The 22,193-nt window shown below is 44.5% G+C and overlaps 5 protein-coding genes across 7 annotated transcripts in view; 2 read left to right on the top strand and 3 right to left on the bottom strand.

Annotated features, from left to right (window-relative positions):
* The window catches only part of LOC111069473 (eukaryotic translation initiation factor 4E type 2), a 54,091-nt gene extending 43,109 nt beyond the window's left edge, over positions 1–10,982 (top strand). The window contains exons 3-4 of one of the 2 annotated variants that reach the window (XM_022359552.2): positions 9,276–9,424; positions 9,784–10,982. In XM_022359552.2, coding sequence (XP_022215244.1) covers positions 9,276–9,424; positions 9,784–9,808 — 174 coding nt within the window. In that variant the 3' untranslated portion in view covers positions 9,809–10,982. Of the gene's footprint in view, positions 1–9,275; positions 9,425–9,549; positions 9,745–9,783 lie in introns of those variants that run through there. The other variant, XM_022359551.2, reaches the window with a different exon arrangement.
* LOC111069459 (structural maintenance of chromosomes protein 1A) lies at positions 10,704–15,538 on the bottom strand. Of its 2 annotated transcripts, XR_002607281.2 has the most exons (12): positions 15,054–15,538; positions 14,838–14,986; positions 14,611–14,779; positions 13,529–14,551; positions 12,904–13,473; positions 12,585–12,840; positions 12,225–12,529; positions 12,053–12,153; positions 11,491–11,994; positions 11,245–11,422; positions 11,066–11,180; positions 10,704–10,989 (listed from the first exon to the last, which is right to left on the bottom strand). XR_002607281.2 is itself a non-coding variant. In XM_022359534.2 (11 exons), the coding sequence occupies exons 1-11, from the start codon at positions 15,450–15,452 to the stop codon at positions 11,118–11,120; spliced, it is 3,717 nt and encodes a 1,238-aa protein (XP_022215226.1). In that variant the 5' UTR covers positions 15,453–15,538; the 3' UTR covers positions 11,012–11,117. The 2 variants fall into 2 exon arrangements, 1 of the variants encoding a protein (XP_022215226.1); XM_022359534.2 differs by lacking the exon at positions 10,704–10,989 and having other exon boundaries at positions 11,012–11,180.
* Positions 15,539–15,996: 458 nt separating this feature from the next.
* Positions 15,997–18,278, bottom strand: LOC111069463 (heat shock protein 68). The gene has a single exon (XM_022359540.2). The coding sequence runs from the start codon at positions 18,049–18,051 to the stop codon at positions 16,117–16,119; it is 1,935 nt and encodes a 644-aa protein (XP_022215232.2). The 5' UTR covers positions 18,052–18,278; the 3' UTR covers positions 15,997–16,116.
* A 1,032-nt stretch (positions 18,279–19,310) lies between these two features.
* Positions 19,311–21,581, top strand: LOC111069464 (heat shock protein 68). Its single transcript, XM_022359541.2, has one exon. It carries the CDS (start codon positions 19,538–19,540, stop codon positions 21,470–21,472), a length of 1,935 nt encoding a protein of 644 aa, XP_022215233.2. The 5' UTR covers positions 19,311–19,537; the 3' UTR covers positions 21,473–21,581.
* Positions 21,582–21,583: 2 nt separating this feature from the next.
* LOC111069475 (rhodanese domain-containing protein CG4456) lies at positions 21,584–22,158 on the bottom strand. Its single transcript, XM_022359555.2, has one exon. The coding sequence runs from the start codon at positions 22,083–22,085 to the stop codon at positions 21,615–21,617; it is 471 nt and encodes a 156-aa protein (XP_022215247.2). The 5' UTR covers positions 22,086–22,158; the 3' UTR covers positions 21,584–21,614.
* Between the last annotated feature and the right edge of the window lie 35 nt (positions 22,159–22,193).

Genomic DNA, 22,193 nt, shown 5'->3' with positions numbered 1-22,193 from the left:
GTTGTTTGTATGCCGCCCACTCCTTCCCACACACTCCTGTGCTCGCTCACCCTTTACTGCTTCTTCCCTTTGCTGTTCCGTCCCGTCCCTTCCTGTTCCTGTGCCGTTTCGTTTCCGTTCCGTTCCATTCCCTTCCTGTCCTTTGCTGTCACTTAACCGCACGCGCCTATAAGCAGGCAATATATTTTAACAGCTCCAAAAGCCAAAGAGGGTGGGAAAAGGAGCGCAGAAAGAGACAGAGAGTGAGAGAGCGGGAGGGGAGTGGGAGTGGTATAAGCAGAGAGATGGATAGAGCAGTGGAGCCCATTATGTGATTGTCCTGGACTGGAAAATCGAAAAAAGAGACAGAAATGTGCAAATCCTCCTGCAGTCAGACATATGTCATATCCGTAGTACTTATCCCAACCCACCCACTGTGATTCCCTTTAATAATTCCGATGATTGCAATAATAATGATGATCATGATGTACACACACACACATGTATATAGATGTATGTATGTATTGTCTCCCATCTGATTTGCATTTACGAGTGGGAGACAGAATGCATCAATCTGCCTGCAGGTTGTGGAGGCGGTGCAGGCAATGCAGAGCTGTGTGGGGTGCCACGTGTCGGACACAGTTTGCAATGCGAGCAAATGTCCTTGATGGTTCAATTTGATGCCAGTCAGGCTCGCTCTCTCTCTCTCTCTCTTGCTATTGTGTGGGTGTACACGCATGCATATGTATTTCCTATCCACAAGGGGAGGTGGTGTCTGGCTGGATGTGGGTGTGTGTGTGTGGCAGCGCAGTGCCGCCCACTGATTGGGGTTACAAGCTGAATTAGCCATGCATCCTGGCGCTGCCTGCCTGCCTGCCCCACGAGTGCAGTCTCCGTCGTAGGATTTGCGTATGCCAGAACAGAAACCCACATAAATTGTGATGTGTGATGGAATGTGCCTGACACCCACAACCACCCCACTGAAAGGTTGTTGAGGGTGGGACGACGAGTGAACCACAAATCCCCAGCATGCAAAGGAGTCGCCGTCCAGTGTGATGTGGCCAGGTGTGGGTTGCCACGTGTCCATCCTAGCCAAGCAGCTTACAAACACCAAACACTGAACCCTGTCCCTCTGTCTCAATTTGCTGGGCTGTGGTTTCCGCCCTGTTCCATTCCCGTTCGCGTTTTCTGGTTATGGCTTAACTTCTGCTATTCCTCCTACTCTCATATTCTCTATCTCTGTCTCACACAGTTTGGTTCAGGTGATGCCTAGGAGAATCCTTTCAAGCGCCTCCCATATACTCCTCTACTCCTCTTTCATTGTGTTCATCATTCGATTTGCCTTACTAACTGACTTCTATTCGGCCATTAACGCTTTGTTGCCAGCTCTGCTTCTCTGCTCCTGTTCCTGATCCTGGGAGACTCTTTCTGTTTAAGTTTGCACAATACAAATTCAAGTTGGGACTCGGCCACGTATTGTTTCGGCACGGCGAGTGATGATTGTAAGTTGGGGGATGGTAGAGGAGCTCTCTTGGAGTTGTGGCTTCTTTGGAGATACGTTTCCATGGTAGCTATTATTAAATTTAAGCTATTAATTGGGGCGAGACCACAGGAGATATCAAATCAAATCAATATTTTGAGCGTTGAGTATTCGTATGTATTTTTTCTTAACATTTCTCCAGTTTCAGAATATTTTCTGCCGAGTCTTTAACAGAACATCATTTCATTCATATTTCTAGAGTCTTTAAATTAGAGCTGGATCTTTACCCAGATCAATAAAAGATAATATATCGATATAAAATTAGAGCTGAACTTTCCTTTGATCGATCAACGATACGTCCATATAAAAATAAGATTAAATTGTCTTAGATCGATACACATTATCGTTTGTCGATATATTTTATTATATATCGATATAAAGTTAGAAATGAACTTGCGCGTAGATCGATTATTTGTAAATAATATTTAACTTTCAGCTCTGGGCCAAAAATTAGTTCCTTTAGTTGTCGTTACTGTTCCTTTTGCGCTCTACTGTGCATCTGGTCATCTGATGGCTACCCTTAACGAAAGCATAAATTTTAAATTTAGTCGAGGACTCTGAATTCGCCTCCCTACCGCCAAATGGAGCCGAGCCGCTGGAAAAGGGCAAGCCGTTACGCTCGACTCCACTCGATGTCTCCCAGGGAGACGGAACTAATTTGCATATTTTTTGAGCGCTCTCGTCTTTCCCTCTCTCTCTTTCACTGTTTGTGTTACGAGGATAAATTCTGGGGGGACCTTGGTTGTCCCTCAATTAAACTGTCATGTCAAAGTCTCGGTACTCGTCAATGGCGACCATGGAGATTGGCGATGGCTATCGGGCTGGCTATCATGGGATCTGTCGTTGTTCGGGGTTCCTTCACGTCTTTCTCTCAGACATGGAACGTTTTTCACTCTCTCTCTCTCTCTCTCTTCCTCTATTTCTGAATATCTATGTACCTATCTATTTTCCCATCTGCATATCTGCTGTTTCTATGCTTTCGCTGGCTTGGCTTTTACGGCCCCGGCACGTCACTGGGATGTTGAGTGCCAGCCTACCACAAGGAGGAAGGGTAGACATAGCCTCCTCCATCTTCTCCCTCTTCTGGCGGGCGGGATGTACGCCTCCTATTTGGCCTCATTTCGATTCAATTTTCTCCGCTCCACTCTGCTCGTGCTGTTGCTATTTCAGGCCAGGACTCAAAATGGCAGCCACAGAGGCACACAGCAAACATCCATTCGCAGCATCAGGCATCAACAGCAGCAGCAGCAGCCGTTGCCATTTGACATTTCAAATTGATTCCTCTGCGATTTATGTATAACATTTGTGCTCCCACACAACACAAACACACACAGGAGGCCCACTCTTTCTCCCTATGCAAACAATTATACTTATTCGATTAATTTATCGAATGTATTTCTATTCTTTGTGTGGGAATATTCTTGACCCGAAGTCAGTTCAATGGCTCTTACCATGGCAGTTCTTGGGTGTGGAATATTATAGTCTTAGTATGTCCTAGAGTTAAAGATGATCTCTCTCCCGAAATTCTATAGAAAAATGAAAGAAAAAACAATGTAATGTATCAACTTGCTTATAACTGAAAAAGCATTCAGTAAATATTTAAAACCGAGGTGTGCTACTGCATGACGCGTACTACGAGCAAACCCAAACATGACCCATGGATTTTTTAAGTTTCTTAAAATAAATAATAATAAATAATTTTCAAGCGCAAATTTCCTTCCTTTATCTTTTCTGAACTGATAAATATTTTTCCCTGAATTTGCAATCTGAAAATAGTTTTTTCCTCGAACCTTAATAATGGTTTTAGCAAATGTTTTACGAGCGAAAGTTTAACAATTTGCAGATTTCATTGAGTGCAGCCAGCGAGTACGTGGGAGCTGGAGAGCCCAGGGCTCAGAGCAATAAAAATAGTTGAATGCTTAACACAATTTGGGTGGAAGGTAGAAGAAGTACCTGAGCTGTGGCAGCTGCTGCCACCGTGGGGGATACACAGACACGACTGGGAGATTACTCGTAGGAGGCTGAGACGTCTTGCGGAGGTGATTCAAATGGCTGAGATTTTTGGTAGAAGGATGTCTACCCTTTACTCTCTTCGTAGAAGGTCCTTTCTTTTGCTTATTAAGATGCGGCTATTTTTAAACATTTTGTTCGTGTGTGGCTGCTGCTGTCCGCTAGAAAATGTCGCGACGGCCAACTGCAGTGACGCAAATTACGCGACATCGAGAAATCAACGCGGATAGGTGGGTGGTGGGCTGTGGCATGAGTGGGTCGATGGGTGGATAGCGCCCGCGATTCTAGCTGATGTCATCAGACAAGGACAAGGACCTGCCCCATCCACCGTCACGGGCTTCGTTTTGGTGTTGCCCCAAAGCCAAATTAAATAAATAGAAAATGTTCTGTGTGTGTCTGTATGTGTGGGGTGTGTTGGGCCATCGCTCTAATGAAATTCTAACACGCGCAACACATTTCCAAGTAGGCGGATGGATGGATTGGATGGAATAGCAACTAGCAACAGCGAGAGCAGCAGCAGCAACAAAATGTCCGTTGATGGCCAAGGCAAGGCAAGGCATCATCTGGTGGTTTGGTTCTCGGTTCGTAATGAGCCACGCATGCAAAAAGCATTCGAGGTCAGGCATCGAGTCCTCTGCTGTGACCTTCGCCAGAGAGAGACAATGCCAAGGCAGACCCCCAACTTCCCCATCCCCAGCACACCCCATGCGGAGCGAGGTGTTGCCTAGGCAACCGCATGTGGCATGGGGCATGAGTCTGTGTGTGGAACTCGACTTCCTGTTGCTTGACCTTTCCGATCCTTTAGCCTGCACCGTTTGATAATCTCGTTTCCGTTTTGCATGGCCTGTCGCCACAGGAAGTGGCATGCAACGTCCTTTAAAACACACATTCAGAGATGAACAGATGAATATTATTTCATAACACACGGGCATTTAGAATATTAAAAACCATCCCTTTATCGGGTCAATTTTCGAAATATCTTTGAATGTTTGATCTTTAGATATGTATAGGGTTTTCTCATTAATCGTAGAACGACAGAGAGAGGGAGCGACAGAGAGAGGGAGCGACAGAGAGAGAGAGTATATTTGCAAGAATTCCAGACTGTTTTCTTAATAATCACTTAACACTTTTCCCCACATCTTTTCTCCTTCTTCCTTTAGATACAAAAAAAAAAAAAAAAATGAAAAATAAGAAGCCCAAGCCAAAAGCAGTCACAATGCATACAAATGACTGGAGGAGCAGGACCAGGACCAGAACCAGAAGTCACGTAGCATGGAGGCAAAAGGATAGCCAGCGGAGGTTATAATTAAGCCAGACCGAGACGGGGCCTTGGGTCCTGGGCCAGAATTAATGGAGCCAGCCTAGAGAGAGCCGAGAGCCCAAGAGTTGGAGCAAGCATTTTCGGTGTTCGCACAAATTAAATTTCATCAAGTTTATTTGCTGTAAATGAGGCAACATCCAGCAGAGGAGGCAGCGCAACAGACGCTGCCGCATCCCCGCATACCCCAGTTCCCAGATGTCTCATAATTTAATTTGTGCTCCCGCCCCCCAACAAAACTCCTTCCGTTTTGCCTGATCTGAGAGCTAGCACGTGTTGCCATGTTACACTTTAAATGTTTCGAAGAGAAAGAGAGAGGTCACACTCACACAGAGAGCTACGAAAACACAGATACTATTTAACTATTTACGAGAACAATTACTTCGATTTTTTTCCATGTAAATAGTCATTATAATTATTATTATACACATAATTATAATTTCTGTTCTGCGGAAAAAGTGAAACTAAAAACTCAAGCCCCTTAATAAAAATATCTACATTTAAAAAGACAAATATTTATTACAAAAATTTCATATTTGTGCAACAAACAAAAATTATAACAAAACAAAAAAAATGGGGAAAGAGAATCGAAAGAAGCGGAGAAGCTGCTAACGGAAAAATCTATTAATTAGTAATTATTATAATGTGATGTTATATATAAAAAATCAATCGCTAAAGCAAATTAAATTTAAAAACAAAAAAGCAAAAAAATATGGAACGAAGAAGCGGTCAAGCGGTATAAAACAATTGTTAACCAACATAACAAAACTTTCATTAAGTAGATTTTTCGAATTACATTTAAAATACATTAAATTAATTAATAAATATAATGAAACGAACGAACGAGCGGGAAGGGAAACACAATCCACACAAAAATTTGCTGTAAACACGAAAGTAAAATGCGTTTTTCTAATATGTAAAATGATTTTTCCAAAATTTAGAGATTAACCCCCTATAATCGTAACTACATATATAGTAAACCAATTTATATATATATACGTATACTCTATGTAAATGTTGGAGAGCATCCTTATGTCAGAGATTTTTCAGTTATTTGTGTGTGTGCTATATCTTCTATATACCTCTTTCTATATCTACATCTATATAAATATATGAAGGAGAGAGCGCGCTTGGCTTTGTCTAGCAATACATTTTTGTGGGCCTTGCTCAAGCCGAGTCATTGTTCTTCTCTAGCCCCGAGCATTGTTCAGATATATACTATAAATATGTATATGTATATCCCACATAGATAGGGAGGAGAGCTACATATTATCCCTTATCCCCTACAATTGATTGTATTTATTCTCTATATCTCTCTCTCTACATCGATGTGTTCGTTTCTAAGAAAACAAAACAAAAATAAAAACTTGTATAAAAGCAGGCTCTCTTCTCTCTCTGCACTCGAGACACAACAAAATCTTTGTAAAATATTATACGAAATTAATGAATTGTACAATTGATAAGTGCAACAGAGAGAGAGAGAGAGAGCGAGAAAGGGAGAGGGAGTAAAGGAGGTTTTAGTTTTTCTACTTGAATCGCATTTCTTCCACTTTTCATCTATGAATCAGAATTTGAGTCTCTTTCAGACCTCAAGCTCAAAAACAAACACAGAGAGAGTAAATTCCCCAACAAATTGATACGAAATTTCGTAGGTTCTATTATTTAGTTGTCTTGTTATTTATACGTATGATTAAATCTAGTTTTGTGTCTAATTTACTTTTAAGTTTTGGCTCTGCAATAAATACAACAAAATACATACATACGACGACTATATATTTTTTCTATAATTTGTTTTCTTTGTTTTTTTGTTATTTTCGAACGATGGAATAAAGAAACTAAAACTAAAACATTTCTAAAACCAATAATAAAAATAAATTGCTAAAAATTAAGCGCAAAGTTCAATTAATACAAATTAGAATTTTAATATCAACATCATTTGGAATATTTATATATACACAAAATATATACATATATACAACTCGATATATGAATAATTAGTAAAAAAAAAAAAAAAAAAAATCAAATTAATTTCCATAACAAAAGATGAAAATATTCTTAGTAACGAGTGCAGCAACAGACACTCGTGCAATTGTACTTTAAAATTGAATAAAATTCAAAAAACCCAAAGAAAAATACAAAAAAAAAAAGCTACAGAGAGGGAAACGAAAGAAAGCAAGAGAATAGCATAAATGAAACAAAAGGAGTTGAGTGGAATACACAGGAGAGCAGGAGCAGCACCTTCTCAAGCCCGAGGGCTCGGTGGCACAGGGCCGCCTTCACAGCCTTTAAAAGTGCCACAGACAGACAAACACAAAACACACACAAGCAGACACACGCAGATAATACAACACCACCCGCGAGCAGATTTCGTCTTTGCCCAAAAAACTGAGCAGAGTGAGATGAGAGTGTTAGCCAGATCTTAATGGCAAAATAAAAGGGTGACTGCCGAAACGAGAGGAAAAGAAAGAGCAAGAAGTGAAGCCCAAGCGAAAAAAAGAAAGCCAGAGCCATGGCAACAGCGAGATCGAAAGCAAGTTGTAAGGCATGGAGAGCCAATAGCCAATAGCATAGTGAGGCAAAGCAGCAGTTAAGGGCCCGCGATAGATGATTCAAGAGCGAGAGGAAAAGAAAGAACGAGTGCCTAACAGAGCCTAGAGAGCCGAAGCTAGAACGAGATATAAAAAAGGAGCGAAAGCCAAAGCAAAAGCGAGAACCAAGTGTATGATTGATTGGCGGCTGTGTCGTGCATTGGGAGCAGCAATTGCAACAATAATTCCAGGCATATCGAAGCATTTTTACAAGAAAGAAAAAAAACAAAACAAAAAACACTCGAACGACAGCAATCAGTGAATCGGCACACAAAACTGACGGCAATAACAAGTAAAAGTTTAGTACTTAAAAACTAATACAAAAACCCATACAAATACAAAATTAAAAACCAACTTTAACAGCAACAGATGATGTGAACTTAATTAAAAAATGAACCAGAAGAGAGCGAAGACAAACACGAAGGAAGAGAGCCCACAGAGAACACAGAGAGAACACTAGGAGACGACACACAAACCACGGAACACGGAACATAAAACATAAAACACACACGAGACACAAAGAATAATTACTTAACGCGGGATTCACATATGTATATTCAAGAAGCAATAATGAAAATATATTTCCAAATATATAAAAACAAAAACAAGAAAACGCCCCAAAGAAAACTCGAAAAAACTAACATGAATATAATATTTATACATAATATATTTTAATTATAGTTACAAATTAGCATATATATATAATTATACATACATAAAACCGATATATGCATATATATATATTAATATATATATGAATATATATAGTCCAAATAAATTAGCAAACAAAAAAAAACGGAAAAACGAAGTAAAAGTTTAATATTTACAAAATATTAAAATATCAATGTGCAATTTAAAAAGCGTTTAAAACAAAACAAAAACAACACAGACACACACAACTAATACACCTATATATACACACACACACACACACACACACACACACATATAGAAGGATATAAACATTATATATATATAACAGATCTATACATTTATATAAACCAAACAAAAAACGAAACAAAGAACAAAACTTAGTGGCGACAACAATTTACATAGCACACAGAATCCACAGCTAAAACCTACATAAAACAAATCAAAAATTAATAAAAATAAACAAGAAAATAAACCACAAAACAAAACAAAAAGACCGTGCTAAATGCTATAACAAAAAAAAACACACGGTTCAAGTCAAGTTTTTGAGCAAATACTCATAATTGTTAAAAATGTTTAAATAAAGTAATAATAATAATGATACAAAAAAAAATGGGAAAAATGGAAGAAAAATCCATAACAAATTGCATATTACATATATTTTTTCTCTCCTTAGAAAATTTAGTTAAAAAAAAAGAATTACATTTAAGTGTTAGTCTTATATATAAAAAAAACAAATCTATATACAAATTGAAAGACAACAAACAGAAAATCATGGAATGTGCCGCCGACGAAAGACGTGTGTGTGTGTGCAAATTAAAAAAAAGCAAAAACGCAAACATGAGACATGCATAGAAAATCCGCAAAAACAATGAAAGAAAAAACTTAAATTAAGAACTTAGATTTGACTTTGTGTTTAATATCAAGTGTGTTTTCTTATTATCATCATTATTACCTATAATTTCAGCTCATTTTCAATTGGTCAGACATGAAATGATTTACTTATGTATTGATTGAGAAATAAAAATTATTAAACAAAAAGAAAAACAACCAAGAAATGTGTTTTAATCTCTGTTAGTCTTATGTGTAGGGGGGGTTCTCGTCTTGCGTATGGTTTCCAAGGTTCCAATATCCAATAATTTCTTATAAATAGTCCCATTAATCAACCGTCACATGTTTCGCTTTACAGGAGGATAGCTTATCAGTATGGAACCGGACTGCCACTGATATGACCAGTACAACACGTATCCGTGATACGTTACGCAGGATATTAAATATACCTATAACAACTACAATGGAGTATAAGATACACTGTGATAGCCTTAAATATGTTTCAATGTAAGTATTGTAGCCCCCATCGGTAAGGCGTGATAGGGAGATAAAGTAAACCATCTTTGATTATCTTTGTTATTGATTGTTTATCTTTTGAAACTAATCTAATAACCGATAATACCCACCTGTAGCTTATTCAGACCAAAGTGTCCACACCGAAGACCTCCGTATCGATCAAGATATTCATTTCATACATTTGATAGATCGCCAAATCGACCGAAATATGCGTTTCATTCATTAGCTGGATGTCGCTATTGAAACTGAAAACTATATATACATATATGAATATTTTTAAATGGGAGTTGGGAATTGCACGAAACTGATTTACTAAAGCCTCCAACTATATTTATTTTCTTATATTACAGTAATAAAGGCCCATTGAAAAGCTGAAATTCAATGAATAACTATAAACCACAAAAAAGAAACAAAAACAATAATTTTACAAACAGATAATACAAGTCACTAACAGCAACAGTATCAAAAACTACGAACACACACCATACCACACCGCCTCTACAGTGAGCGAGCCACAAGGATTAGGGGGAGGATCTTCATCATCACATCTGGATCACACTTTGTAGCTCCTCAAAAACACGCTCCGGAATCCCCAAGAAAAGCAGGACAAATTAATATTTAAGCGCTAATAAGACAAATCTTTGTATTTTGAAACGATAGTCTACAAAGTCTGTGTATATATGAAACGCAATGAATATTTTAGTTTGTATGTATAAAGTTTTAAATTAGGCATTCATTTCTCTATTAAGATCAAAGTTTAACATTCGACACTCTCTTTATTTGAAAGCATCCCACAGACACGACACACAACCAAGCCTTGTATTGTAGCCTTATATCGATTGTAGTAGCCCCATAACCATAGCCATCTGAATCCTTGCCTTCCCACAGAAACACACACTACACACCCAGGAGCAAACCCACTAGCTGATACTGTATTCATCTGTTTGCAATGATTATTTTACAACTACTGATAAACACCGAAACAGAATAATCAAATTGTTTGTTTTTGTTCTTGAAGAAATACACAAAAGTTTTTTACATGAAGAAAATGAAAAGAAAAAAGAGAAAACTAAAAAAAGCAAAAAATCCAGTTGTTTTACATATACTTTTATCCACCACATACAGACGCATCCCCAGACACAATCCATGCATCTACCATACACATCTGCATCTATCTTTCGTTCCCATAAACTTCCACCTTGATACAGCGCAAGACCCCCAATAAAGGAAACTATTAAAGTTGCAGACATTATTTTAAAATACATCTGAAACTGATGCTTCTGATTGGTTTAAGTGTAAGTATAAAGCTAATCTATAGTGGTCGATTTTTGTAAGCATCAGCATAGTGCTATCATTACGACACAATGATTTAAGGCAGTATCGTGTTGTTCTGTAGTGCTCTCAATCAGTTGATATCCGATGATGTTCCGTTTAGGCCTTCAACGTAAATCCAATCTAGCTTGGCCCAGATATTTCTAGATGTATATAGATGCTGTTCCAATAAAGAAGCGTTGAAGATCCATCAACGAGAGCTCTGTTCTTCAAAATTATAGACCCTATATCGAATTGAAAAGCAGCGATATAAATAAATCTTTACTGGCTTTATTATTGGAAATTCGCGACCGGTAGTACCTATAAGTAATAGATCAGTATCTTATGTTAATTGGTAGCCAAAATAAGTTCGCTAATTGTCCTCGTAGATGGTCAAATCCATTATGTAGACATTTGATATAAGACAGTCTCCCTCCTGGAAAGGAAGCAAAATAGTAAATCATAAAGAGGAGCACATCTTGAAAGTATTTAGTACTCACCGCTGGCGTAATGCCCACAAGGGCATCAGCATGGCCATAGAACTCTTCCTTGAGGGAAATGACAATAGTCTGCAGATTCGTGGTGTGATCCCTGATGTACGAGGCAACCTTGCCAATATTTGTGTTGTCCAAGGCGGCATCGATCTCGTCGAGCACAAAGAACGGCGCTGGTTGATAGCTAAGAAGAGACGATTCATCGAATATCAAGACGGAACAAATAAATCCCGATTAAGGCTTTCGGCTTACCTGTGGGTGGAGAAGAGCAGTGCCAAAGCAGCAATGGTTTTTTCACCGCCACTCAAGTTGCTCATCGGCTGGAAACGTTTACCGGGCGCCACGCAATTGTAATTGATGCCATCCAGATAGGGTTCTTCAGGATTATCAGGTCCAATGTAGGCCTGGGCCGCTTCATTGCGTGCCAGTTTCTTGTAAATGCCATCGATGGCATCGGAGATGTGCTGACAGCACTGCACAAACCGAGAGGAGCGCTCGTTTTTCACCTTTTCAAAGTTTGCCTTGGCCTTTTTGGCCTTTCGTCGTGCATTCTCGAACTCCTCGTTGGTCGATTGTACCTTCTCCGTGACGGCATCGAGCTTCTGCATTGCCTTCATATTTGGTGTCTGTATGCGCTCCAGGACATCCAGCTTAGCCTGCAGATCCTTCTGCAGCTGTTCATTGGCCCTCTTGAAGGCGGAATCATCCTTGAGCTTGGTAAACTCGCGTGGCAGCGATCGATAGTCCACTTCAATGCTGAAACGACATGCTCATGTTCGAATTGATAATGCCAGAAAAAACCAATTCGACTTACAGATTATCCATCGTCATGGACATGGTGCTGTTGTCCGCGTCGCTACCACGCACTGCATCGTCCAGCGAGCCACGCGACAAGGGCACCACAATACAATCGGTCTATGGCGGTGGAATACGGAATATAATTGAATTTTCCCAATTAATGGAAGTTCTTTCATTTTGGCACTCACCTTGGCCTGCAGCAGTATATTCTGGCGTTCGTTCTTCTTGGCCTCAATCTTCGACTCGACGGAGGACATTTGGCTGCCAACATTGTGAATTTCTTTGGCCAAATTGGCCACGTCTCGGCGCGCCTTGGAGATGTCCTCCTCCATGTCGTCTACAGCCTGCTTCTTGGACTGCTTATCCTGCTTGAATTTTTCCATCTTGTCCTTGTCCTCATCGATTTCTTTGAGATAGCGTGCCTCTGCCGTTTTGAGACCCTCCAAGGCATCCTCCTCATCCTGAACACTTCGCTCCCAACGCTCAACGTTCTCTGTGGACCAAAATATTAAATGGACAATTCTTGATTGTGATTGAGAAATACATGCTTCGCGTGTCCTTTTGCTTCTCAAAGTCCAGCTGAGAGTTAATCGCATCGACCTGCTGCTCGAATTCTGCTCGTTTTCGTGCCCTTTCCTGCTGCATGACCAGCTCGCGCTCCTCATACTGGCGAATATTCTTCACTCCCAAGCGGCGACAGAAGGCGGCAAATACTTTGTCCTCCACATTGTTCATGTTCTCCTTGATTTCCTGGATGTGCTCCTCGCGGTTCTGCATGCGACGTTCGATTTCACTGATTTTTGGCTATAAAAGAGAGGACACTTTAGAGCAATTCAAGCAGAGGAGAATTGGGGTGCATCTACTTACACCAAAATCATCCAGCTGGCTTTGCACTTGGGCCAGTTGATTGTCATATTGGCCAATTGACTTCTTGGATGACTCCAAATCGACCATGCTATACTTGAGGCGGTTCTCCAAGCCCTTGATCTGCGACTCCACAGTCGCCAGTTCGCTCTGCTTGCGGGACTTTTTCACCAGCTCTTTGAGCTCCTCGTTGAGTCGCTCTTTCTGCATCTTCAGCTGGGCCATGTGCTTCTCATCCCAACGTTTCGCCTTGCGCGCCAAATCGTGGCTGCCTCCGGAGATGAGTCCAGACTTTTGATAAAATGTTCCATCCAAAGCGAGGGCATCGAAGCGCGATCGATCAATCTCGTAGGCCACCTTCATGGCATCCTCGGGCGTCTCGCAGACCAACGCATTGCCGGTGGCAAACAGCACTGCGCGCTCGATCTCCTGGGGCTCGAACTTCAGCACATCGAAGACCAGCCGTACGTTGCGCGGCTCGCTGATGTTGCGCAGGCGCTCCTTCAGGGGCTTCACTTGTAGGTAATCAAGCGGCAGGAAGGTCTCAACCTCCAGCATTTGTTCTTTCAATATCTGCAAAGGCAATTCAAAGGATTTCAATGTATAGGGAGTTTCAATGCAAGCAAACCTGAATGCAATGGCGCGCCGTCTTCTCCGAGTCCACAATGATGGCTTCCATGAACTTGCCCAGGACTTTGGTGACGGCCACATTGTAGCGTTTGTGTGTGGGCTGACACATGTTGATCATGCGATCATAGACACCCGGCACCTGCTTCTTGAACAGCTCCACGACCTCCTGTTTCTTCTTGCGGCGCGCATCCTCGTGCTTGTCGCCCTTGGCGTCGCCCAATTGTTCCCGCACATTCTCCAGCTCTCGTTGCTTTTCGGCAATCTTCTCCTTGGAGCTGCCAACGTCTCGGCGCAGCTCATCCTTGATGCGATTCTGTTCTTCTAGCGCTGCCTGCGAGGATTTGATGTGATCCATGAGCTTGTCGCGTCGCTTGACGGCCTCTTCGCGCTGTAATGTCAGCTTCTTGAACGACTCCTCGACGGAGGCTCTGCGGTTAGTTTCGCCATCGAGAGTGTCTTGCTCAGACTTCTGCTCACGGTTAACCGAATCCAGCTCTGAGCGATACTGTGTGGCCGTGGCCTCGGCCTCCTGCTTCAGCCGGTCGTACTCCTGTACGAGACCCTCCTCCATGTTCACACTCTTGCCACGCCGCTGCGACTCGTTCTCGATCTCGTCCTCGAAGCGCTTCTTCAGCTCCTCGATATCGGCCAACTGCTTCTCCAGCTTTCGGATGTCCTGCTGATGGGCGTTGTCCGCCTCGCGAGCCGTCTCCAGGGTCTTTTGCAATGAAATCAGCTTCTTCTTGCAATGGGAGACCTTCTCCTTGGCCTTGATGTACAGCGGCCGCCGTTTGTTCATTTGCGTTTCGAATTCACGAATCTCTTGATCAATTTTCGCCAAATCGCGTGTTATCTTGCCAGCGTCCTTCTTCTTCTCGCGCAGCACTTCGTCGGCGGCTTCCTTACGCTGCTCGACAGCCTTTACCTCCAGCTGCTTCACCTCCATGTCGGCTATATACTTTTGGATATCCTTCTCCACGTGGAATAGGCGAAACAGTTGGTACTCCACCTGTTTGTCGTTCTGAAAGATTCAAGATTCATCTTAGAGGAGACGTTTGATTATGGCCAATGGATGCGTACATATTCATTCTGTAGACGTGTATAGCGCTCGGCTTCCATTTTCTCGTGTTTGGCCTCTTTACGCTCGGCTGCTATGCCCTTCTTCTTTTGGTAGGTAAACTGTGTCTCCTCCTCGGCCACAATCATTTCCTGCTTCAAGCGATTGTAGTCATCCTTGAGCAGGCCAGAGCTAGCAAAAGAAAAGCAATAAAAGTAGCAACATTACAGATCCGAGAAAGGGCACTTACCCGCTGATTTCCTCAAACAATGCTGTGCGCTCTTTTGGTGTCTTCATGGCAATATTCTCGACAGCTCCCTGGAAGACCAGAAAGTTCTTTGCCTTCACATTAATACCAATCTTTTCCAGCTTGTTGAGGTATGTGCTACTCGAAACGCTCTGAAATTGCAATAAGATTAGACATTAGCCATACGGATAAATGCTGGCGGGGATTGCTTTCCCTTACCTCTCCATTGATGCGGTATTCGGAGGAGCCACTGATCACAGCGCGCTGAAAGTCCATATGCTTCTCCTCGTTCAATATAAACTTTGCCGTCACATAGCAGCTGCGTGCCACTGGCTTGCCAATGGAGGAGCCGTGTATCAGATCGTTCAGGCGCTTCACGCGAAGGCTAGAGGTCTTCTCACCCATCACAAAACTGATGGCGTCCATGAAGTTGGACTTTCCGGAGCCATTGGGGCCAATAACAGCGTTAAACTGCTTAAAAGGGCCCACAAGAATGTGGCCGCGGTAGGACTTGAAGTTTTCCATCTCAATTGACTCCAGAAACGCAGTCTCGTCATCTGGCTTACGCACCGGCGGCGCCGCCACTCTGTGTGTGACTTCGTCGTCCTCGTCGGCCATTTTAGCAATTGGCCAATATTAAAACCACGAAAAAAAAATCGCGCGAAATTTATTTATTTTTTCTCAACAAATGCTGCAGTGTGACCGTGGGCCTATCGTTAAAATATACCCACATGAACCTCAGAAATATACCGAAATATACCTTCTCATCGTCAAATTATACCGTAAATATATCGATGAAAGAACGAACTTGAGTCACTTAACTCCTATATATCTCTGATTTTTTTTGGTCCTGTCCTGAACTTCCTTCAGGATGTCCTAAGCGATATTTTTTCTGATTTTAATTCAAATAATACGAGTTCTGTCCCCATCGATACTATCGATTTCGCCTACAATAGCAACACAGCGGATCGCCTTTGAATTCAACAAGTATATTTATTCACTATTTAACTGAGAAATTAAGACTAAAAAATGAGATATGAAAGCTGTGACCTGTTAATGTGAATGTGACTTGGCCTCAACCCGTGGCTGGAGCTCTGCAGATCATTCTTTGTCAATATTTTATTGTAATATTTTGTAAAGTAACAGCAAACCTCCGTTTCAATAAGGAATAAATCAACTATTTATTGAATTCAATTCAATAATTTTTAACTTAAATAATTTAAATTAATATTTGGCTGACATATAACTAATGCTACATTATATCTGCGGATTATGACTAGATTTAGTCGACTTCCTCGACTGTGGGTCCCTTGTAGCCACCCTTGGCGAAGCCTCCAGCTTGCTGGCCACAGTTGGGAGCCTGCGGACCACCACCTTCTCCGGCGCCCTGCTGCTGGTGCATCTTCGTCATGATGGGGCTGCAGAACTGCGTGAGCTCCTTCAGTTTGTACTCGTACTCCTCCTTGTCGGCGGTGGTGTTGCCGTCGAGCCACTTGATGGTCTCGCTGCACTTCTCGAGGACACTGCTCTTGTCCGACTGGCTGATCCTGTCGCCCCCATTGTCGGCGGCTTCCTTCACGCCGAACACGTAGCTCTCCAGCTGGTTGCGGGCTGCAATCCTCTGGCGGTGCTTCTCGTCCTCCTCGGCATACTGCTCGGCCTCGCTGAGCATGCGATCGATGTCGGCCTGCGAGAGGCGACCCTTGTCATTCTTGATGGTGATGTTCTTCGCATTGCCAGAGCCCATTTCCTTGGCCGTAACGTTGAGAATGCCGTTGGCGTCCAGGTCGAAGGTGACATCAATCTTGGGCACGCCGCGGGGTGCCGGCGGGATGCCCGTGAGGTTGAAGGTTCCCAGCACATTGTTGTCCTTCGTCATGGCGCGCTCGCCCTCAAACACCTGCACAGTCACGGCGGGCTGGTTGTCCGCGTAGGTGGTGAATGTCTTTGACTGCTTGCACGGGATGCGGCTGTTGCGCTCGATCAGCTTGGTCATCACTCCGCCAGCGGTCTCAATGCCGAGCGAGAGCGGCGACACGTCCACGAGCAGCACGTCCTTGATCTGGCTGCTCTGGTCGCCCGACAGAATGGCCGCCTGAATGGCGGCGCCGTAGGCCACAGCCTCGTCTGGGTTGATGGACAGGTTTAGGCTCTTACCATTGAAGAAGCTCTGCAGAAGACTCTGCACCTTGGGAATGCGTGTTGAGCCGCCCACCAGGACGATGTCGTCAATCTTGCCCTTGTCCATCTTGGCGTCGTTCAGGGCCTTCTCCACTGGCTGCAGGGTGTTGCGGAAGAGATCCCCGCACAGCTCTTCGAAGCGGGCACGACTGATCTTTGTGTAGAAGTCGTGTCCCTCGAACAGGGCATCCACTTCGATGGATGCCTCTGTGCTGGAAGAAAGAGTTCGCTTGGCCCGCTCGGCTGCGGTGCGCAGACGGCGCAGGGCACGTGGATTGGAGCGCAGATCCTTCTTGAACTTGCGCTTGAACTCCTCCGCCAGGTGGTTCACCAGTCTGTTGTCAAAGTCCTCGCCACCCAAGTGGGTGTCTCCGGCAGTGGCGCGCACCTCGAACAGCGATCCCTCGTCGATGGTCAGAATAGAGACATCGAAGGTGCCGCCACCCAGATCGAAGATCAGCACATTGCGCTCTCCCTTGAGATTCTTGTCCAGGCCATAGGCCAGAGCAGCCGCCGTTGGCTCGTTGATGATGCGCAGCACGTTGAGGCCGGCAATGGCTCCAGCATCTTTAGTGGCCTGGCGCTGGGAGTCGTTGAAGTACGCTGGCACTGTGATGACTGCGTCGCGCACTGAGGTGCCGAGGTACGCCTCGGCAGTCTCCTTCATCTTGGTGAGGACCATCGAGCTGATCTCCTCTGGGGCAAAGAGCTTCTCCTCGCCCTTGAACTCGACGCTCATCTTCGGCTTGCCGCAGTCGCTGACCACCTTGAAGGGCCAGTGCTTCATGTCCTCCTGGATCTTCGAGTCGTCGAACTTGCGCCCAATCAGACGCTTGGCGTCGAACACACTGTTCTTCGGATTCATCGCCACCTGGTTCTTGGCGGCGTCTCCGATGAGCCGCTCTGAATCTGTGAATGCCACATAGCTGGGCGTTGTGCGGTTGCCCTGGTCGTTGGCGATGATCTCCACCTTTCCGTGCTGGAAGACACCGACGCAGGAGTACGTGGTGCCCAAGTCAATGCCAATGGCCGGCATCTTGTGTGTGTTTGTGTGACTTCTTCTGTATTTCTTCAGCAAACAATTGGTTGATGTGGCTTTCGCTCTCTCGTTTGTGAGTGTTTTCTTGCTGAACTTTACTTTTGTATTTCAATACTTTTACTTAATTTCTTGTTTCACTTTTACTTGCTTGTGTTGAGTTATTGGTTTTAACTGTCACTTTTGGTTGCTTTGTGTTGTGCTTTCCGTTGCTTGAATTGAAATGTGCAGGGGTAGCAAACTGCACCGCTATTTATACTCCTGGCCAGTCTGCGTTGCCCGTTGCCAGAAGAGTGTAGAAGCTTCACGATTGCTTCTCGACGTTTCGCGAGGGAGCGAGAGAGATGAACGTAGTTTTGAAAAGGGAAAGATTATATAGAGGGAAAAGCGTTTGCGATGGATCTCGAGAGTGCGACAGAGATAACAAGAATGTGTAGCAGGGGAAATGTGGTGAATCGGAAAATTCAAGAATAATTAAGGGGAACGATGTTTATATATTCTATAATCAATATTTGCTCACATTCTAAAATTGTTCATTCAGCTTATTAACGTCTAAATAATATGTATTGTTTACAACGGTTTGGCATGGAGCTGACAAAAATGTTGGGTCCCGACAGTCCTTCGGCCCAGGACAACTTGATCAGTTTTCATACAACCGAAAATGTGTTATTGGATAATTTATACGTTCAGATAATGTATAATGTAATATGAAAAAAAAAATAACAATTAACTTTGTTCTAGAGTTCGATCTCTTTGGACAGGAGCCAAAATTTGGCAGCTCCATGCCAAACCGTTGTAAACAATACATATTTTTTAGAGTCTAAGTTTTAGACGTTAATAAGCTGAATGAACAATTTTATAATGTGAGCGAATATTGTTGATAGAATCTATTAATAGACGGAAAACAATTTAAAAATATTCCGCGCTCTGATTTAATGATGGGAGGCCACCTCCCAGCGCCTCGCTGACCTACGTCAATGCATCGGTTCGTTCCCCTTAATTATTCTTGAATTTTCCACACACTCACCACGATTCACCACATTTCCCCTGAAACACACTCTTGTTATCTCTGTCGCACTCTCGAGAAGCATCGCAAGCGCTTTTCCCTTTACACAATCTTTCCCTTTTCGACACTACGTTCATCTCACTCGCTCTCTCGCGAAACGTCGAGAAGCATCGTGAAGCTTCTACACTCTTCTGGCAACGGGCAACGCAGACTGGCCAGGAGTATAAATAGCGGTGCAGTTTGCTACCCCTTCACATTTCAATTCAAGCAACGGAAAGCACAACACAAAGCAACCAAAAGTGACAGTTAAAACCAATAACTCAACACAATCAAGTAAAAGTTATACAAGAAATTAAGTAAAAGTATTGAAATACAAAAGTAAAGTTCAGCAAGAAAACACTCACAAACGAGAGAGCGAAAGCCACATCAACCAATTGTTTGCTGAAGAAATACAGAAGAAGTCACACAAACACACACAAGATGCCGGCCATTGGCATTGACTTGGGCACCACGTACTCCTGCGTCGGTGTCTTCCAGCACGGAAAGGTGGAGATCATCGCCAACGACCAGGGCAACCGCACGACGCCCAGCTATGTGGCATTCACAGATTCAGAGCGGCTCATCGGAGACGCCGCCAAGAACCAGGTGGCGATGAATCCGAAGAACAGTGTGTTCGACGCCAAGCGTCTGATTGGGCGCAAGTTCGACGACTCGAAGATCCAGGAGGACATGAAGCACTGGCCCTTCAAGGTGGTCAGCGACTGCGGCAAGCCGAAGATGAGCGTCGAGTTCAAGGGCGAGGAGAAGCTCTTTGCCCCAGAGGAGATCAGCTCGATGGTCCTCACCAAGATGAAGGAGACTGCCGAGGCGTACCTCGGCACCTCAGTGCGCGACGCAGTCATCACAGTGCCAGCGTACTTCAACGACTCCCAGCGCCAGGCCACTAAAGATGCTGGAGCCATTGCCGGCCTCAACGTGCTGCGCATCATCAACGAGCCAACGGCGGCTGCTCTGGCCTATGGCCTGGACAAGAATCTCAAGGGAGAGCGCAATGTGCTGATCTTCGATCTGGGTGGCGGCACCTTCGATGTCTCTATTCTGACCATCGACGAGGGATCGCTGTTCGAGGTGCGCGCCACTGCCGGAGACACCCACTTGGGTGGCGAGGACTTTGACAACAGACTGGTGAACCACCTGGCGGAGGAGTTCAAGCGCAAGTTCAAGAAGGATCTGCGCTCCAATCCACGTGCCCTGCGCCGTCTGCGCACCGCAGCCGAGCGGGCCAAGCGAACTCTTTCTTCCAGCACAGAGGCATCCATCGAGGTGGATGCCCTGTTCGAGGGACACGACTTCTACACAAAGGTCAGTCGTGCCCGCTTCGAGGAGCTGTGCGGGGATCTCTTCCGCAACACCCTGCAGCCAGTGGAGAAGGCCCTGAACGACGCCAAGATGGACAAGGGCAAGATTGACGACATCGTCCTGGTGGGCGGCTCAACACGCATTCCCAAGGTGCAGAGTCTTCTGCAGAGCTTCTTCAATGGCAAGAGCCTTAACCTGTCCATCAACCCAGACGAGGCTGTGGCCTACGGCGCCGCCATTCAGGCGGCCATTCTGTCGGGCGACCAGAGCAGCCAGATCAAGGACGTGCTGCTCGTGGACGTGTCGCCGCTCTCGCTCGGCATTGAGACCGCTGGCGGAGTGATGACCAAGCTGATCGAGCGCAACAGCCGCATCCCGTGCAAGCAGTCAAAGACATTCACCACCTACGCGGACAACCAGCCCGCCGTGACTGTGCAGGTGTTTGAGGGCGAGCGCGCCATGACGAAGGACAACAATGTGCTGGGAACCTTCAACCTCACGGGCATCCCGCCGGCACCCCGCGGCGTGCCCAAGATTGATGTCACCTTCGACCTGGACGCCAACGGCATTCTCAACGTTACGGCCAAGGAAATGGGCTCTGGCAATGCGAAGAACATCACCATCAAGAATGACAAGGGTCGCCTCTCGCAGGCCGACATCGATCGCATGCTCAGCGAGGCCGAGCAGTATGCCGAGGAGGACGAGAAGCACCGCCAGAGGATTGCAGCCCGCAACCAGCTGGAGAGCTACGTGTTCGGCGTGAAGGAAGCCGCCGACAATGGGGGCGACAGGATCAGCCAGTCGGACAAGAGCAGTGTCCTCGAGAAGTGCAGCGAGACCATCAAGTGGCTCGACGGCAACACCACCGCCGACAAGGAGGAGTACGAGTACAAACTGAAGGAGCTCACGCAGTTCTGCAGCCCCATCATGACGAAGATGCACCAGCAGCAGGGCGCCGGAGATGGTGGTGGTCCGCAGGCTCCCAACTGTGGCCAGCAAGCCGGTGGCTTCGCCAACGGTGGCTACAAGGGACCCACAGTCGAGGAGGTCGACTAAACTCAAATATAATATAAAGTTCCATTAATTTACAAAGATCTCAATGTAAAACGAAAAATCGTTACAATATGATATTATGTAGTTCAATAAAAAAAACGTTTTAATTAAATTGAAATTTTATTGCATTTGTTATTCTTTTTCTCTACTTGGGCAATCCTTCGCGCTTGGCCCAGTCTGTCCAGGAGCCCTCGTAGTTTTTCAGATTCTTGAAGCCCAGGGCGGCGGCTGCTTCGGCAGCCTTCAGGCTCCGCTTGCCAATCATGCAGTGGAATATAATCTCTGTGCTGGCTTGTGGCTTTTCTCGGCCATATTTTGATTTGAAGAGTTCAGCGCTGGTGGATAGCTCCTGGCTGACTATGCCTAAGGGTATGTTGATGCTGGAAGGGATTTGGCCAGTCTTCGTAAGCTCGTCAGGTTCCCTGACATCTATGAGCAGTTTCTGTGGAGCAAGATTTTTCACCACATCGTAGTCCACAATTCCAATTTCCGGCACGTTGCTATAAAATCGCTGGGGTGCGAACAGGGTGCAGTTTGCAGGAAGATTTATGGGAGATTGAAGGGAGAACGCGGTCTTTGAGGCTCTTAGAGCCACCAGGAAATGTCTCAGCAGCATTTCGAGCTATTCCACTCGACAAAAAACAACAATTATTACGTAACGAATCAATCAAAACATATTCAAAGCCGGCAATCAGCTGTTCGACACAGGGTTGCAATCGATTGT

Source organism: Drosophila obscura, unplaced genomic scaffold (assembly GCF_018151105.1).
Source record: "Drosophila obscura isolate BZ-5 IFL unplaced genomic scaffold, ASM1815110v1 contig_150, whole genome shotgun sequence".
Taxonomy (NCBI): Eukaryota; Metazoa; Arthropoda; class Insecta; order Diptera; family Drosophilidae; genus Drosophila; species Drosophila obscura.
Note: the sequence above shows the minus strand (reverse complement) of the source record. Positions and strands in the feature narration are given on the sequence as shown.